Source organism: Nipponia nippon, unplaced genomic scaffold, assembly GCF_047370975.1.
Source record: "Nipponia nippon isolate SJK-2023a ecotype South Korea unplaced genomic scaffold, ASM4737097v1 scaffold_3, whole genome shotgun sequence".
Taxonomy (NCBI): domain Eukaryota; kingdom Metazoa; phylum Chordata; class Aves; order Pelecaniformes; family Threskiornithidae; genus Nipponia; species Nipponia nippon.
In genome coordinates, this window is record NW_028262347.1 from 86,341,950 (window position 1) to 86,360,730 (window position 18,781).

The 18,781-nt window shown below is 47.4% G+C and overlaps 1 protein-coding gene across 3 annotated transcripts in view; it reads left to right on the forward strand.

The window, feature by feature from the left end:
- Window positions 1–18,781, forward strand: part of PRKG1 (protein kinase cGMP-dependent 1) — a 513,542-nt gene that overhangs the window by 23,525 nt on the left and 471,236 nt on the right. The window contains exon 1 of one of the 3 annotated variants that reach the window (XM_009466038.2): window positions 10,675–11,031. The exons of 1 other annotated variant lie outside the window; for it this stretch is intronic. In XM_009466038.2, the coding sequence (XP_009464313.1) occupies window positions 10,721–11,031 (311 nt within the window). In that variant the 5' untranslated portion in view covers window positions 10,675–10,720. Of the gene's footprint in view, window positions 1–10,674; window positions 11,032–11,908; window positions 12,231–18,781 lie in introns of those variants that run through there. One more of the 3 variants, XM_087766551.1, reaches the window with a different exon arrangement.

The window sequence follows — 18,781 nt, forward strand, 5'->3', positions numbered from 1 at the left end:
TGTATTGATTCTTTCCCCATAATTTAGACTTCTATGCTTAGCATCTGCTGTTCTGCTGCCCAATCAATACCAATTCCATCTGGAAATTACATTAATGTTTTTTAAATAAGAGCTTGCTTGCAAAGCTTAACTTTATCTGTACGACTGAAGAGTTGGGAAGTTTGTGGTTTTTTGAGGTTGTGGATTAATTGCAATTGCAGTGATATATGTGTATGTGTATGGTGGTATTAGCATGAGCTATTTTAATTTAACTGACTTTTCTGAGAGTTTATGAGGAAATATAAAAGGAAAGTAAAAAGATTGAGACTCCTGAAAATGGAATAATTTAAAATCTAAAGAAATGAGACTAAATACACAATTGTGGTATATAGCAAAAATGAAATGTCTTCCTTTTCCAGATTGGTCATTCAATTGGTCATTAATACTAAAAGACAGAGATTTTTAGGTTTATGTGTCCTGACTTTTATGTGCGTGCTTGGAGTTGTTTGCATGTTATGGTAGTGGCAGCATGTACCGGGTGTTGAGCCAGCAGCCAGGAATTGGTGCGAATCAATGATTTAATGTCTATTACTGAATCAAATAATTGATTCAAACTTTCCACAAATCAATCTATCTTTTGCGTCTCTTTAGGGGGAACACATACAGGTGTGGTAAAGAAAACCCACATAAAATGTGATGTCTGGTCTCCTGAGACTTGCAGGTAGAGTTATTATATCTTGAAATAATTTGCTTATCAAGTGAACCGAGTATTATGAAGAAAGAAGGCTGTGATATAGAGAGACAGTACTGTGGTTTTATAAATGCCCACTTTTCTATAAATATGCCCCTTAATATGCCACACGTTCATTGCTTCAGAGTTGTAGTAGCTAACTCGAGAAACACTTGTAATATTAATCCTACCCTATTGCTGAGAAACAGAATATATTAATACATCAGTAGGAACTTAAAGCTGAGTTTGAGCAATACTCTTGGCCCCTGTGGTCTCTTTTGTTTTTTTAATGCATGCATATTTTTGTTTCTATATTGCCTTTTGATTGAGTGTTTTGGGGGGTTTTGTTTTGTTTTGGGTGGGCTTTTTTAACGTTTTGTTGTTTTTTTGTCGTGGTGTTGGTTCAACAAGTATTTGGTGTGAAGGTTTGCAGCCATGCACCTCAAGCCAGGAGAGCAGGGCAGTAGAGGGCAGCATTACTCCTTGTGTTTTGTGTTTTCTCCTCCTAAAAGAAATGAGAATTAAAACGCAGAGGAAAATAAAGAATGTGGAGAATGCTGTGCCTGCCAGAGCTGCAGGCCATGTAAGGGAACAGAGCGGGGCCAAACACCCACCGCGCTGGGAGGTGGCACATGGTGCTTCATGCTACGTCATGCCCAAATCATGATCTGAAAACAGTTGTTTTGCTGATACTCGTGGCTTTTAAGCAAAAAAGAAAAAGGAAAAGAGTGGGTTTAAAAAAACCCAAACAAACGATGTTTGTGTATCTGTAAAGGAGCAGGGGGGATTTGTGAAGCGGGTTGTGAAGTTGTACTCTTGTTCCAGGGAGCAGAAGTATAAAATATGTTGCCTTCCTGTCTGTCACAATGAAGATTTTTATGCTGCGTACCAGTATTGATCCTTCCATTCTAACAACACGAGACCCTTTCACAGCATGTCAGATGCTTTGAAAATGAGTTTATACACTAAGTGTTGCGTATACAGATTGCATAAATATGGGTATGAAGAAATTGCCCTGTTGTTTGGGCCAAGCTGCTGAAGTAAAAATATAGATGATAAAGCCTCAACAGAAATAGTTCTTGCAGAGATGTAGCCTATAAAAGGTCAATATCAACCTAGAAATCTTTCTTTCTAGAGCACAGAGAAGCAGACCCAAAGTGCATGTTGCCTTCGCAGCATCATCACTTCCAAAGGATTTTTCCTTCTAGGTTTGAGGAAGCTCCCATGAGTCGGTATCGTAATTCCCCAGCAGTGAAAATTGTGCTGTTCTCCACCCAGATCAAAGATTAGGAGGTGGTGGGGAAGATGTGCAGGGGCAAACCTTCTCAGCATGTTTTATAGTGGAGAAGAGTGGCATAGGTGAACCTTCTCAACATGTTTTATGCTGGAGAAGAGTTGCGTAGGTGAACCTTCACAGCATGTTTCAATGCATGTTTTAATACTATGCAACAGAGAGGAGTCAGGGTCAGAGCAAACCAGCTGCAGATGGAGCTGGAGTCAGAAAAGGCACCACAGCCCCAGGTTTGCACAGCCCGACTTGCCCGCAGCTGGTGAGGAGATGCGGTTGCACTTCCTCCTCCAAGATGGGGTAGTGGTGGTGCAGTGAGAGTGAGGAGGGAGGCCTGCACCTTACCCGGGGTTTAGCTGCTGATTTGAAGTAGAAATTGTGCAAAGGCGAGAATAAAAGTGCCGCCCATCCCCTGATTCACCCAAGGCAGCAGGGCAGTCAGTTGAAAGATGTCGGTAATGTTTAGGAAATCGGGCGAACACTGGCCGCTAATGCTCTGATGAGTAGAGCAATCAGTTCGAGCAAACACTGACAAAGAGAAAACTGCAAGCATAAACATTTTTATGCACTTGGAGAGCCCAACCTGATGAAGTTTCCCCAAGCATAAATAAGAAATAGTTGTAGAAGTCAGTGGAGCGATGTAAAACCTTTGTGACACCCGATGTGAGCCCCTGTTTGCAGATCGTGCCTGGATGATTCATGGATATTTCCTTCGTACCTTAACGAGCCGGGTCCTCTGTGGGACAGAGCCTTTATTCTGAGCCTTAAATGATCACAGGGATCAACTTTGAGTACAAACCTTTTCTGGGAATGTTTTCTGCAGGGAAGAGTTTGCTGAACTGTGGACATAAACGTTTTTAGATACTTAAAGACTGTACTTCAGTAAAATTTTTCTAGTTGCTCAGGGCATGCAGATGTCAGAAAAAGACTTCAGAATAAATTCTAGCACAAATCTGTTTCTGAAAATGAAGGCAACTTTCAGTGCAACTTACATTTATCTTTAAGAAACACCAGTCTGTTGTCCAGTCATGTAAAACACAGGCTTAAAATCTATGCTTTGTGCTTATTGTTATAAATACCTAAACATTCAAATAATAATTTTTAATAAGCAGAGGAATTAATTTGATTACATAAAGAGACGGTACACTTGTTCACAATGCATTCATAAAATAATCGTAATGCACTGGTTATTTTCATATTGGTGGTCATGGAATATGTATTTATTTCTAATCCCATTTCAAATATAAATGAATTGTTTTGAAGGTTGGATAACTCAGCCCAACAGACCAAGGCAATTATGGTAGGTGAGTGGTGCATTACTGGCAAGGAGAGATAAGAAACACTGCAGGGTCCAAAAGGGTGACGAGAGGGAGCACCTGGAATTGCAAATGCTCGGGGCTGGCAAGTGGTTTGCTACCATTAAGCCTGGGAAGTTAAGAAATGGCATCAAGCAGCTTCAAAATCAGGCCGTAGAAATGAGCTGCTATCGATTAAAATAACTTGGGGGGAAAAACAAGTCTCTTGCTGTTCATACTTTCCTGAGTACTTTGCTTTCCACCTCTTGCAACCAGAGAATCATGACTAAAAAAATCAGCAAGTTGCGGAAGGCAACGGAGGTTGGAGAGAGGAAAAGATGTAACTGCATGGTAACAGCTGATGAATTTAGCTGTGTTTGTGTAGCGTTTTAAAAGTATACCATGAAGAATTGCAGGCTGGCTCACAAGACAAACCTCACTTTTGGTCAACACAAGTTTTTACCAGTGTACTGCTGAATACCAATGCAAGAATCACTACTCCAAAATGTGCCCCTAGAAGCTGCTGTTGCTAGTTAGAGTCCCACATAAAGACAAACAAAGAGATGATCTGACACGGAAAAGGTTAGTAGGAGCAGATGAAGTCAGAAACAAAGGCAGAAAGCTGGGATTTGACCCCCAGATGTCCTGACACCCTGTTGAGTTCCTGATTGCCTGGACCGTGTAACATAGGAAGGTCAGATCCATATTTTGCCCAAGTGCCTTTCCTAAGCAACGCAATACAAAGGTGACACGCAGCATATGCTAGGCAGCTGTAGGGTTTCTGGCTGTGTCAATGGCTTTGTAAGGGTCTTGCCTCTGAAAAGTGAGGTTTGGGAAACTTCTGGTAGCCTGCGCGTGTTGATCGTTCAATGACTGAATGAATTGCAGAGCTTTTTGGCATTAGGATGTTGTCCCTGTTGCGTGATCAGGCTGGGTTGTTTTCATCCTTGGGCAGAAACCCCATGCTGTTTGGTGTGTGGGGCTGGGTGACGGATGAGTCGCCGAGCTCTCGCACCCCTTCACCGTGACACTGAGATATCATACAGCGGGAGGAGGAACATATGTTTGAATAGTGAAAAGAGTCGCTGAGCACAGGCTGTCCTGAGCGGTTAAACTCTGGTTGACGAGAAGTGCAAGGAAGCTGGCCTGGCTATCCCAGCTGTATCTCCATGAAAATCAGAGGCCTCAAATCCAACACATGGCTCCCACCTTCCTTCTAACATTTCAGCTTCTTCCAATCTCATGGATATGTGCATGAGAGCCAGAATTAATCTGTTTTTCCAACTACATCAACTGAGTTGATGTTTTCTACAAACTTCACCTCCATTATATCCTGTATCTGATGGTTCCAAGACTAGATCTGCATCCTTACGTTTAGTTTAATTGGTCCCTGGGTTCATTTGCCAGTAGCTTAAGGCTGAAAGCAAAAGAAAACTACATTTCCATGGCTCTCCTTGTCTAAATGCTGCTTTTGCTCTATACAGTCAGTGCCCTGGGACTGCTGAGAAAAGCAGGGGCATAGTCAGGGTCTAATTGTAGTAACTGCAAAACAGCACTAAGTATTTATGCTGGCAGTTTTCAGAACAAGTTGCTGCTTAACATGAGCCTAAAGAGACTTCTTAAGGCAGCTGAATCATTTTGAAGCTGTGTCTGGCTTAATCCAGCCCACAGGAAGATGTGTCTAAGCTCTGCTCATGTCTGACCTTGCCAGGCAGTCCAGCCCTTTCTAGCAGGTGGGAAAAAAATCAACCAATCACCCGAGGTGTGTATGGACAGGAGGAATTGGGGTCAGGGATGGTGGTTCCCACGCCTGACCTGCCTGGAAATCTGCTGCTATTTGCAGCTCCTATCTAGGGGCGCAAGAAAATGTGTTTACTCTTTCCTGGAGAAAGCCCAGCCTCAAAGATTTCATTTAGGCTGAGAATATGAGAAGGTGCTACCAGGAAGGCTGTAGCATCCCCTCCTACCCCATAGGGACTCATGAGCAGCTGAACCAGCACTGAAGCAATGGGATGCGGAGACCCACTGCCACCGCATGCCACCATCTGATGGGGTGAACTGGTGAAAATTCAACTTTCCATGTGATCATAGGAGAAAAAGCCTGGCTTAGAAAGACATCTTTCAACTCAAGTGTGTCAGATGCTTTTTGGAGGGCAGAGGATCTGTGGTTTCTGTAGGCACATAGGCAGGGCTGGTGTGAATAGGGCTTTGTTAGTGGGGAAAAGAAGTCAGAGGGACTGTTTTGGTTGCTCTAATGGAAGAAAAAAGCTTTGAAGGGCTTGTTGCATGTGTATTCAACTTCTGGATATCGAGAATAATTTATTGTGCCATTTTTATGTAAAACTCCTGTTCCTCCCAGACAGACGACTGATAACTGTTCTACTGTTTAAGCTCTGCAGCCCACCCAGCAGGACCCGCAGATACAGGGTTTCCTCCAGCCTGGAAAAATGATGAGGGGAGGGTTATCTCTTACCTTGCCAGTGCGTTAGGTCCTTCATGCCATCTATTTTTCTGGGCAAAGGACCCACGAAGGAGAACAGAAAACTTGAATCTTGAATCTGATTCTGGCACATGAATCTGTGCATGTGAGGGGAGGAGGGCTTGAAACCACCACGTTACGTGGATAATTCTGTGCTATTACACACTCATAATTTCTTATCCTTTTGCCTTGCATGACACAAACATTCATTTTTGTGTTATTATGTATGCCCCTAATGTGATATAAAAAGCTAAGCATATTACCAATTGCAGTACAGCACACTATTATTTTTTTTCTTGTCTCTGCAGTGAGCATTTTTTGGGTAACATTAATAGGTCTCGGGGTATTTTTTTTCTCCTGCACTCTACTCCAAATGATCCTCATCCTGGGAGGATTTTCCATGGCAGGCCGAAGCAATTGGATGCTCTTTACAAGAGCTACTTCTCAGTGTTACTGATAATGGAAAGAATCTACATACTGAAGGAAAATCCTTGAGATAATCCAGTTGAGATGTTGATTTGAGTTTCAGCACTTGGGAATCAATGGGATTTAAAAGACAGCACTCACTGCAAGAGTGCCTAACCCTGGATATCTCCATCCCTTCATTGGTGAGGAACAAACAGGTTTCAGCTTCAATTTTAGAGGCTTCAGAAAGGACCAAAATAAGAGGGAATGTCCAATGTCATGAGACAAAAAGGACTTATTTTCAGAGATAAATGGGGCTGAAGCAGTCCCCAAATACTACCAATTCCTGCTCTTTGGTCTTGGTGAGGCTGCTTTGACATAGTAGTTCCATCCTCATCCCTATCCTTGGGGGCTGAATTGTTTTCCAGCTGCTCCCTGCAAATCTGTATGGCACTGTGGCCCCGGAAGGAGCTACCAGAGGCACTCTGTTTGGGGCAAAAGGCAAAAAGAACGGCCAACTGTGCCCTAGGGAGGAGTCGGATGTGTTCATGTTTCAGTAGGTGGCACTCCTTCCTCTACCTCAGGGACTGGCGTGAATTTTGGGTGGAATGGGGGGGGGGGGGGGGGGGCGTGGCATGGATGAGACGTGGTGACTCTCCAGGGTGAACTGCAACTTGAGTTGGTTATAGCATGCTTTTTGCAAGAGTTCAGCTCATGTACGTGCTGCTTTCCTCTAGATCTTCCTGTATTTTTAGTCTCTCCTTCACATTGTAAAGGTGTTGCTGTGAATATGCGCGTGGGGAACGCATTCAGCTTTGCAACCGGCTGTGTGCCATCGGCAGGTAGAGTCCCGTGGGTCACACACCTTCCCAAATCTGCACAAAGCCCCGACCAGCAGAGCGCATCACAAAATCCAAGCGGTTCAACTTTCTACCACAGGCTGATCTGCTCCTGTAGATACTCTGGGAAAAGGGTAAGGATTGGCATTGGAGTGGATTAGGCAGGGAAAAAAAAATGCTTCCAGGAGGAGGAAAATGTTTATGTATGTACTCAGTGATGCCTCTCCAGCTTCTTCACCCGCGCTGTTCTGGCTGGATACAGCAAGGTGACATTTGCCTGTCAGCGATCCTGCTTGCTACCTGAGCTTTGATTGGCGATCCCGGGGACATGTTTGCAGAATAGAGAGCTTTCAAATATGTTTTTAGTTTGGAAAATGGCAGCTGAGTGGGTGCATTTGGTGACAGATGATCCTTGAAAGGTTTAGAAGCAAAAGCTATTAAAACCTAGGAGCTGTGCAAAGAGGAAATATTGTGTATATATCACAGCCTGTTCGAAGAGAAGAAACACCCCTGTTTTGTGTGATTCCCATCAGCGAACTGCGGCACACAGTGTTTTGGGGCAGAGAGGACGCTGTCTGCAGATGCTCTTTTTTTTGGCTTCCTGCTTACTCAACATCCAGGCACAGTATCTCAGTGGCCGGAACAGAAAAGGGCTTTGGGATGACTGTAGCCAAAGGCTCTCTTAACAAACCGCAAGCAGCTTTGCCCCGTCCTCCTGAAACCCAAGCCAGTTGGTGCATTCCTGCCATTCTTCTCCCTAAAACCATTTCTTTCCGTTCACTGGATCAAGAAGACGAAGCAGCTGCTCTGAGAGTCTGAGATTTTTTTATTGGGAACTTTAAGTTGAAAGGAATGGGACCAGAGGATTTATTTTTATCGGAGTGGGGCAGTACCCTGGGATCCCTGAGGTTACGCACCAGCCCATGCCAGGAAAGCCTGAAGTATGAACCGCAGGGAGGAGACCTGCACTCGCCTGATGGTTTCTTTGGGAGAGCAGTGAATAGTCAAAAATAGGCAACTGCTGGCTGCCTTCCTGTGGCAGAACTTGGCTGTCAGGCTGTGAAGACCTTTGGGCTGCTTTGGCCTCATCCTTAAATCAGGGAAGACCAACCTTAGACTTGACAGCTGCTAATTATAGTCCCAAATCTAAAACTGAGCTATAAAATCTCTCTTCAGACCTCATAGGTCTTATGAAAATCTGCTTCCCACCTGTAAACAAATATTTTCTCTAGATATACTCAGCTAAATTCCTCACCAGTTTTATTTCCCATAATTTCTCATGGTTTTCTCCAGATCCTTTCTCATTTAGGTATTGTTGTCTCAGTCCCAGGCTGTGTACCTCTAATAGAAACCAAGTAATGTGACTTTACCGCTTGTCATCACGAAATTATGCACAACTTTCCCCCTGGGGCTGTTACTCTTTTGAAGCACGGTGGGCTTCAGTTAACCATATTGCTGTCTCCCTCGTCCAGAAGTTGGAATCACTTCTGTAGGGAGGAAACCAATAAAACTTTAAGCATGTCGGCTGAATGCTATTAAAATATTTTATTTATCATTGATTTCTAGTTTGTAGGCAGCAGGAGTGCATCTATTTAACGCTGGTCATCTTTAAAATGGAAATGTTCAGAAGAAATTTGATACTTTTGTTCCTAGTGAGTTATGCAAGATTGAAATGGAGGCAATATACAGTAAAAAATGCTGTCTGAACTTAAAGCGCTTTGGCAACCCGTGAAAACAACCACGGGACTTTGCTTTTGTGGCTGGCACATATGCATCAAGGGGACTGAAAACTGAAGTGTTTTACATAACCCAATTTTTTTTTTTTTAATGTGCGTCTCAGAAAATGCTGGATGTATCAAGTATGTTCAAGAACCTGCAAAGCCTCATGCTTATGAAGAGAGGCCAGGCCCTTTCAAACAACAGTGTTGAGCAGGGAGCAGTTGTAATTCCTCATCCATTCTTTTTTTTTTTTTTTTTTATTATTTTTTAATTTATTTTATAAAGACCATCTGCAGGTTGAAAGCTGGAACTTTGGACTCAGCCAAGTGCCAGTATGTAACAGTAAAAAATAAACCAAAACCAACCAAACAAAAAAGCTCAATCCCATAAACACGGTCTCTGTCTGGATGTCTCATTTCCAGCTGATGCCCGAATGGGAGGTCTAGACACACTGCTAACAGGAGATACAAACACGTAGGTTCCACCCACCTCCAAAAAATGTATCCATGGTTGCACCCTACCTCTCTCCTCCCCAAATCAAACTCCCAGAGATGGAACTGAAGCAGCTGCTTCTGCTGCCCTGAAAATATCTGAGCATGAAACTGTGCCAGTGCCCCAGCGCTGCAGAAGCTCTTGCGGGGCACCAGCGCTGAGCTGGGCTGTGGAGGTTTTTACTCCCAACCCCTCCAGACTGTGCAATGTTATCGGAAACCCCCAAACCAGCTATTTTGTTGCCCACGGAACCCTCTTTCTGCCCTGGAGGGCTTAGCCCAGGAGCCGCGTTGTCACAGCATACATTGCTGTCCCTTCTGCGCCTGGCATTTGCAGGCAAGACAAAAGACAACGGAGCCATTTGGCATCAAGGGCTCAGCTGATGCGGCTCATTTATTTTATTTTGTTATTTTTGTGCAGCAGACCTGTGGACTGTATCGCATAGGTAGAACCGGTGTGTAGCAGTTTGTCAGCACGCAGAAAATCCTAGTGCATGAGGCGTTGCGCTCGCACACTGGGAAAATCCGATTGTGTTTGGAATGGCAGAAACTAGCTCATGCTTTCATGTGGGTAGCGAGGCTACGGAGAAAGTCTATTTCCTGTATTTTAAGTTAGTGGTTTTTTTAGGGCTCTAAAACCCATATGCCTTGCCTCCAGGCTTTTCTAGTGCAGACATACTTGACCGATATTCAGTCAAGTAAAATAAAATCTGGGTTTTTGGAGCCCAAAGCTTGCTGAGACTGAGCAGGAGCCGTGCCAGGCACTGGCTTGTGCTTTCACTCAGAGAAGACAACAAAAATTGGCTGTTAAAAATAAAAAAGTAAATGGGAGATAAGCCGGGCAAGTTCTGTAGGGAAAAAGTAGTACTCTCGATCGGAGCAGAGTATGGGAAGGGAGAGGACCGGGGACACCCCGAAAGCGGGACGGAGAGGGCAGGTTTGTGCAGCCATCTCCCAGGGCTTGGACCTGTTTGATGGCCTCCTCCTGCAAAAGGACGGGAGGGGAGGGCTCGGCAGAGGTTCCCGGCGGCGGAGCGCTCCCGCAGCCCCCGGGGGAGCCGCCGGACAGCCCCCTCCCCGCATCCCCCGCCGGGCGACCCCGGGCGCGGGGGTGTGGGCGGCGCGGGGAGCCGGCGGGGCCGGGAAGGAGGGAGCGGGGAGTGCATGTGCATCCTCGCAGGCGCCCCTGCCTCCCTCCCCGCCGCCTTCCCTCCTTCCCTCCCCCTCCGCGTGTGTGTGTGTGTCTCCCGCTCCCTCTCCAGCCCAGCCTGACGCAGGCGGATCGAAATCGCCCCTAACAACCCGGCTCCGGAGCGCGGTGCCGGCGGAGGGGGTCCGGCTGCGGCGGGGGCCCCGGCGGGCAGCGGGGCCGCGCCGGGCCGGGCCGGGCCGGAGGGGGCGGCGGAGGGAAGTTGGCCCAAGTGCGGGGAGGCGGTGGGCGGCCCGGGGGGGAAAGTTGCCGGGAGAGGCGAGGGGCGAGCGAGGCGGCAGGACCATGGGCACTTTGCGGGATTTACAGTACGCGCTGCAGGAGAAGATCGAGGAGCTGCGGCAGCGGGATGCGCTCATCGACGAGCTGGAGCTGGAGTTGGACCAGAAGGACGAACTGATCCAGAAGCTGCAGAACGAGCTGGACAAGTACCGCTCCGTGATCCGGCCCGCCACCCAGCAGGCGCAGCAGCAGAGCGCCGGCACCTTGCAGGGGGAGCAGAGGACCAAGCGGCAGGCGATCTCGGCCGAGCCCACCGCCTTTGACATCCAGGATCTCAGCCACGTCACCCTCCCCTTCTACCCCAAGAGCCCACAGTAAGCAGGGGGTTCACCCCGGGTACCCACCGCTCCGTGCCTCGCCTCTCCATCCGCCGCCCTCAGTCCCTCTTGCCCCCTTCTCCCCTCGCTGCCTGCGGGGCATCCGGCGGACGCCTCTTCCGCGCCGTGCCCCGTCCTCGCCGCCGGGGAGGGATCGGGGTGGCGGGGGCGCGGAGCGGAGCCCCGAAGCGCGGCCGCCCCGGCTGCCGCCCGCCCCCACGCCCTCCCGGGTGGCCCCGCGGGGTGGGAAAGTTGCGAGTTCCGGGCTTGGGGGGGGATGTGGGACAGGAGCGAGCCCCAAGGTGGGGGGAGAGCCGCGCTCCCCCGATCCGGCCGGGGTCCTTTCGGAGCCGGCCGCCCCCCCATCCGGCCGGGGGCGGCACGGCGGCGAGCTCGGGCAGGGGCGGGCCGCCGGCTTTTCCGCTGAGGGCAGGGACGGGAGAATCCCGGGGGTCTCTGCCCCCCGGAGAGGAGCGGCGTCCCGCCGGGAGCGATTCACCGCGGGGCAGGCAGGGCTGGGCAGCGTGCGGGCAGGGAAACTTGGAGCCCGGCGCGGTGCGGTGCCCGCGGCTCCAGCAGCCTTCTTGCCGCCCCGCCTGGCCTCCCTTGCCCGGTGGGTGCTGGTGTTTTGGGGTGAGGGGGGGAGAAGGGCAGTGGCAGGGGCTCGTTGCAGCGTCCTGGTCCGGTGGAGGGCGGGGGGGGGGGGCGGCGGGAAGGGAAAGTTGCGGGGAACCTCGGCTCCCAGCGCGCCCGGGAGCTGCTCTGTCCTGGTTTCACACTTGCCGCAGACTAGGCAAATTATAGCGATTTAATGGAGAAAACGGAGACCTCGCAGGAGCGAGATCACTCCCTCCCCTTAGTATCTTTTCCTAGCCAACAAATCGCAATGCATTTAGCTCAGCACTCCCTAAGGGAATTAAAAAAAAAAATAAAAGAGGAGAAAAAGAGATTATCCGCTGCTGAAGCGCCCGGCTTCATGTGCAAGCGCAGCGGAGGGCGGCAGGGGCCGGCCCGGGGCTCACCCCCCCCGCCCGCTGCTGCCGGGCTGTGCCCCTCGGCTGGCGGCAACCGGGGCTCGACCTCCCCGTCGCCGCTGCCGGTCTGTGGCCAAATCCGCCTCCCCTTTGCGGCTGACATCTTCCTCGCTGAATTAAACGGGAGCGCTGGGGTCGTGGAGGATCGTTCGAGCCATCCTGGTAGCTGGGGTTGTTCTCGTTTCGGGTGGGCTTTGGGATGCAGGTCACTCCCCAGCCGCTTGTTAGGGCACATGGCGGACGCGGGTCTCGGCCTCTCGACGCTGCGTCGCTCCAGCGAGGCCCCTCCGGAGCCCCATGCGGGACTTCACCAGCCCCACACGGGTGCGGGTTCACTCCGGGGCCGAGGCGATGGCGGGGCTGGTGGCGCAGGTGCTGCAGGCATGGTGGGGCAGCGGCGAGGGGCGATGCCTCGCTGCTCCTCCTTGCCTTGGCAGGAGTTGCCTGCCCGCCGCCGGGACCCGCTCATCTGCCCCGGTAGGTTATGGGCTGGGGCCGAGGCTGAAGCCGGGCTGGGCCCCTAGCTCTGCCCTGCCCCCGCAGCCTCGGCCCTTCTCGCCGCCATGGCGGGGCCCCGCCGTCTCCTGGCAACCGGCGCGCCGGGGCCGCCCGCCCAGGGAGGGCGGCCGCCATGGGCCGGCCCCGCCGCCGCCGCGGGACCCTCGGCCGGGGCCGCCCGCCATGTGTCGGGGCGGCGGCTGCCGGCTCTCCTGCCTCCCCGCTTCTTCCCCCCCCCCCCCCCCCCATTCCCGCCGCCGTTTCTCCACAGATATTTTGCCCTTTTAAGGCGAACGGCCGCGGCTCCGGATTCAAAAGGGCGGCGGGGAGAAGCTGTGGTGGACCAAAAAATCCCAAACACCCCGAAAAGTGGAGACCGGGCTCCATCAGGTGGGGGGGGGCAGCTGCCCCGTGAGCAGGCAGTGGGCTGAGGTGCGGGCAGGCAGGTGGGTTTATGCAAGCCATGGTGTGTCTGGTAAACGTTTAAGGTGGGATAAGGTGGCCCAGAGGCATTAATTTCCTCAATTAAACTGTAGGACAACACAGCGCATCCGAAAATGTTTATTTTTTTGTTAGGGGAGTGTGTGTGTTCACCCCTTGGTGCCCTTGAAGAGTGAATCGACCCCCCCAGATCTCAGGGAAGCACTTCAGGTTTCAGCAGAACGAGCCTGGAGCCTCTGCTGTGCACCATGAAATACGTAGGAAGCCTGATGAAGCCTTGAATTAACGTTTTCCAGCTTGAATTTTAATGGCTTATTGCGTAAATGCCTTGCTGTAGTCTCATGTGGGGCATAACGCACGCCACCTGCCTGAGGGAGTATTTCATATTGACCTTCCACGGTCAATACTCTTAATAGTATTTACAATATTCAAGTCAACTTGCGGCTTCAGATCTTAATCTGAAGTAAAAGATACTTGCTCACAGCTTCAGGAGTGCACGTTGCTCTAGGAAACATTTGCTCTTCTGTTTGAGCTGTCACATTATGGTGAGGAGGAGCCCTCAAAGCCTCATGCCCAAGGATGCACACCTACTGAGGCAACGTGATATCTTCTGCTGATAGACAGTCATCTTGGGTGCTTGCCTACATCCGTAACTGCACTGATGAGCACTTTTAATTTGAGCATCCCAATGGAAAGGAAGATGTGGCTACCTAAATAAAGGAAAACATGAGCCATGTATTTTGCTTACCTGTCGTTCTCATGATTAAAATACAATCCAGATGACCTGCTCTGTTAGTGATGGATGTACCTCCGAGACTGAGTGAGGAAGCGCAATTGGTTTAGTTTATTTGGGGTCATTGATATTTAAATTTTGATTTTTCATAGGCTTTTCTATGTACAGTTGCAAACATGGCTTACATAGTGCTCCTGTGTGGTTGAGGGGAGGTCCTTATCTTCATTAAACAAACATGACACAATCTTGATGACATTTTGATGTTCAGGATAACCGTTTGTGGTGGTACTGGAGGTGAAGGTGGACCTGGAAGCAGAACGGGAACTACCAAAATACGCAAAGAAGGGTTGACTTTTTTGCCCTGTTCATGCCGAACCTCAGTGACTCTTGAGGTAATGGCATCCAGCCTTTGGTTTTGACAAGCTGCCAAAGTACCAGCCTGCTCTCCAGCATTATACAGAAGTAGGAGCACCAAGAGGACACACAGGAAATCTTCAATTGCTTGGTAGCCTGTGGGTTTTTTGCAGTTAAGTGGTGCTGGGTCTGTCCTCCTTTTCTGGTGGAGCACCTAAGGCGGCTGGAGATTGGTAGGATCAGTAGTAGTAGAAAGTCTGTTAGAAACGAGGAGGGATCATGAGGGCCATGGTAGACTTCTGATACCTGTGGGTCTGCCTCTCTGGTGAAGTGTCTGTGGAAGCTGCTGTGATTCCACGTAGAAGATTCTGGGTTACAAAATGGTTAAACTCCGAATGGCTTTTAAGTATGAAAGTGAATTTAATTGCCTCATATGGAAAAAATACTGTTAAATTTCCTGCAAGATCTTACCTTGTGCACAAGCCCCACCATTTAAGATACATATAGTTTAAAAAAATATCCGTTTCAGACAGAATGTTAAGAGTTTTAGTTGCTCTTGCAGGGTTGGGCTTATTTTGCCTCTAAACTTTCTCTTTTGTTTTAATGTGAAGTGGGACTTTTTGGGTTCACATGAAGAGTTTATAGCTAAAATCTGTGGAGGGACACATCCTGCCGTTTTCTTTCAAGTTATGAGACCAATGAGAGAAGTCAGGCATTGGCATCTTTATCAGTCTTCATATTCAAGTTAACTAGAAGCCAGTTGTCTAAAGTAAGTGGCTTTTTCTTTCTCCCCCCCAAAGGAAGTAACTTGCAAGAAGTGACTGGAGTAAGTGGGCACAGACTGTGGAGAAAGCTGGATGGTTTTCCATGGCAGAAAAATACCACGACAAATCCTTATCTCCTCTTCATCTTCCAAAATTGCTGCTCTGTTTGTTTTTCCACACCTTTGAACTCTCGCAGGATATATCCTGGCTGCTAACAGCCTGTCAGCATGAAAAGAATACTGCGAGACCAAGTTTGTACCAACTGTTATTCCAATTAAGATTTTACAGAGCTGCAGACCAAAGAATAGCCTTTTTAACTAGGAAGCTGTAACTCTCGTCTCTTCGCCTTCGTTATTTTGTACTTGCCATGGGAAAATACCCAGGACTTTAATTTTAAAAGGCTGTTTTGTTTGGTGATTGGCAACAGCTGTATGCTTTTTTGGAAGACTGTGTAATCAGCATATTTTGTTTTCCAGAAGGAAAAAAAAAATGTAGAAGCAGAATGTAAAACAAAGTGGAGAGCTTGTGAGCGTGAAGAAATGTATAGGGCCCGATCTCCTCTTGTCAGAGGTAGCGTATGCCCTGTCGTTAACTGAGATAATGGCAAAATGCTGCGTCATTTGTAGAAAACGTTGAGTAACATGAAAAATGACTTCTTTTTGTGAGTTAACAGACTTAGGAATGCTTTGAATGTAAAGTTGTGGAATCTGCCAAAATCCCAGAGATTCGTTTTTAGGGGGAGGAGCAGCCTGTGAGTCGTATTTAAGAGTTCTGGTTTAAAAAAAATAAAATACTTGGTTGTATAGCCTTGGGGAAAGTACAACATACATATAAGAGATTTAACAAAATCCCTTCAACGGCCAAATTGGTTCTTTGAAGGCGAATGTGCACATCTTCTGTGAACTAGAGGCATATTTTTAAGTGATCATAATAGTAATAAAACCCCCAGAAATATTTGAAAAGCACTTCATATTTAGAGTGTTTGCATAAAATTATCTGCTGGTGTTTATAAATGGTATGTATGCTGCAGTACCCAGGAGCCATCCATTAATTAAAACTCTCAAACTATAGTTCTAAAAAACCCCAAACCAACCAAAACCCCAACCCCTTTTTCTTAAACCCCATGCTTTCCTCTTTCTAAAATAATTTGGAGGATGGTTGTTGCACCATAATTTAACGACTAGATACTGATGGTTGAGGTGATTGAGGGACCTGTGATCGGGAACTGAGAGAACGCTCCCACCGTGATTGCTTCCTGAAATGTGGGACATGAGCTGTGAAATCAGATGAGGGATGGTGGCCTCTTTAGTCCTGTTATGTTCTGGTTTTGGTGCCGCGCTGCAGAAAACATCATATCAAAAGCAGTCAGCAGCGATAGATGTAGGGGTGCAACCTTAAATTTTTTTTTTTTTTTTTGTTATCAAGATGTAATTCAGTATGATGTGTCCAGTGACTAATTGAATTGTGTTTATCATTTGTTTGAGAGTAATTAACTGCTCTGGTTGCTTTTACGTGCTGTGTGATATAATGTTGAATCCATCTGAATGTAGTTTAACATTGTTCTGAAGGAGTATTTTTGTGCCTGGAAAGATCTGCCAATTCTTGATTAAACGCTGACTTCCATTAATGTCAGTGGTGGTTTTTTCGGTGTGCAGGATTTAGGGGGTTAGGACTTTAGGGTTAGGACTTTAATATATGTGGCACGTGGTGGGGGGGCAGCATCTCTCCACTGGTGGGAGGTCTGTGAGAAAGGATGACGTGCCCACCAATACAAGATGTGGCCAAGGGCATTGCCTTGGGGAATGATCTCCCTTAGGCTTATGCTGATTAGCTTTCCACTCTTGGCGGCTATCAAAGGGACAGATGGACTTTTCTCCTGCCATTCTAGTGGCGCAGTGCCACTCAAACCCTATTGCGGTTTTTGTGTGTGGCTTCAGCTGGCTGATTTGCATGGACAAGCTCTTGGATGCTGTGAAGGACAGCCCGCTTCTGTAGCAAGTGCTGCTGAATCTGGGTACATGGGACTTGTTGCCTACCCAGCAGTCCAGTCCTAAACTTCTCTCATCTCTACGGCTGGCCAAGGCAGGTTGGCAGACTTGCCTCATGAGCTGTCTACTCGCTTGACTCCTTAAACACCCAACTTGCCCTGCTTCTATTCACACAGCAGGGCTGAGAGCAGGGCCGCCTTGCGCTTTGCAGGGATGAGGTTTTATTGTGAAGGATGATATGCTTCCTGACAGAAGTTTTAACATGCAGTGTGTCAAGGATAGCGGCAAACGCAAGTCAGTCAAATGTTATTTTACTCTGTTTTGACAGGTCTGGCTTGGCGGTGGTGGTGGTGGATGGGGCTTTCCTCTATGCAAGAGGCACACGCGTGACTCACGCCTCGGAGTCTGTGCTGCTTAATGTGTTGTGAAGTGGCAAGTGTGAGATTGCTGGTAGTTTGGCTCTTTGTATATTCAGCCTTCTGAGGCTTTGGTTACTAGTGGTAGTAAGGAATAACTATATTGTATTTAGTTACTATGCGGAGGACAAGGATTTTTCTCTGTTGGCAAGTAGTGTTCTGAGTCATCTGTGAAGTACGCTTGTTTAGTCAGGTAATGTTTATGCTGAATGTAAACTCTAAGGACCAGAGGTGTTTTATTCAAAGGAAGGTAAAAAACAATTCACCGGACAAAGCTATTAAAGCCACATACTTGTTTTGTCATTTTCTGTCTGATTCTTGCTTTGATGAGTGATGGCAAGATTAAATGTTGCTGTAATTTTAATTATTTTAATTCTGCTTAGTAGCAACAGGCAACACATACTTCTCTGAATTTCTGCTGCTTTCTGATATTACTTTTAGCAGTGTAGTGTAAATATACTATGTTTTAAAGCAAAGTAGTTCTGTTCAGAAACTATATTGAAATCTTTATGGTGGTTATATGCAAAAAAAAAGTTCAGCAAGTACAGTAGTTTTAAGCAAGCTAATAGCACTTAAATTAAGTTGGTCATTAACATGGAAACTATTTTTTTAATTGTAATACATCTCCATAAATTAATTTTCTACAGAATTAACTTTTTTCCTCTTATCTGTATTACTGAGTGAAAATACTGTAGGTGGATAGTTTTAAAATGCATCCACAGAAAATGAGGTCCCAGACCATGGACACAAATGCCTTCCCTCCAGACTTGCTGTGAAAGTAGTCCTGAGCTTTAGCATCCTGTGTTCCTAAACACAGTATGCGTCTTACACGTCTGAAATGAATCAAAAAAAAAAAACCCAGAGTGCTGATACTGAGCAAAAATGTATGTAGTAGCACAGAATTTAGACTAGCCAGCTGTTTGCAACGGCCTGTGTTGCAGACTCACTGGGAAGGTGAGTGGACTCCATGCTTTTACTAAACACTGTCTCACTGAACACCAGATGCAAAACATGAGTCAAGGGGAAAAAATTGTTCCTTTAGAGAGTTAAAAAGGACACAGTGACTTGATATGTACCTGTTTCTTTGGTTATCCCGCTTGGGATAGATACTGTGGGATTCTAAGATTTCAGAAGTCACTAAATACGAACCTTATCTTAAGGTAAGCAGTCCTGGAAAGCTGTGCTTTTAGAACTAGATATGGTGGTGGTTTAAATGCCACTTACTGTCATAAATTATAATCTTTACTGCCTGTGCTGCTGGTATTGCTTCTCTTTTGGCTTTTCATGGTGCCAAAATACTTGCATTTGTAGCAGGCTAAAGGATAAATATGTGTATAAATGTTTTTCATCTGCTGTTCTGCCATTTCTAGGGGGTATGTGCAGGCAGAGAAGTCCCTGACATTCATGTTTTGTGTAGCTTGTCCTTGTTTTGAAGGGCTGATAGAACAGGAAAGAAACAAAAGTATTTGCTACATTGGAGCCTAAAACAACTCAAATAATTCCTTTATCCTTCTCTCAA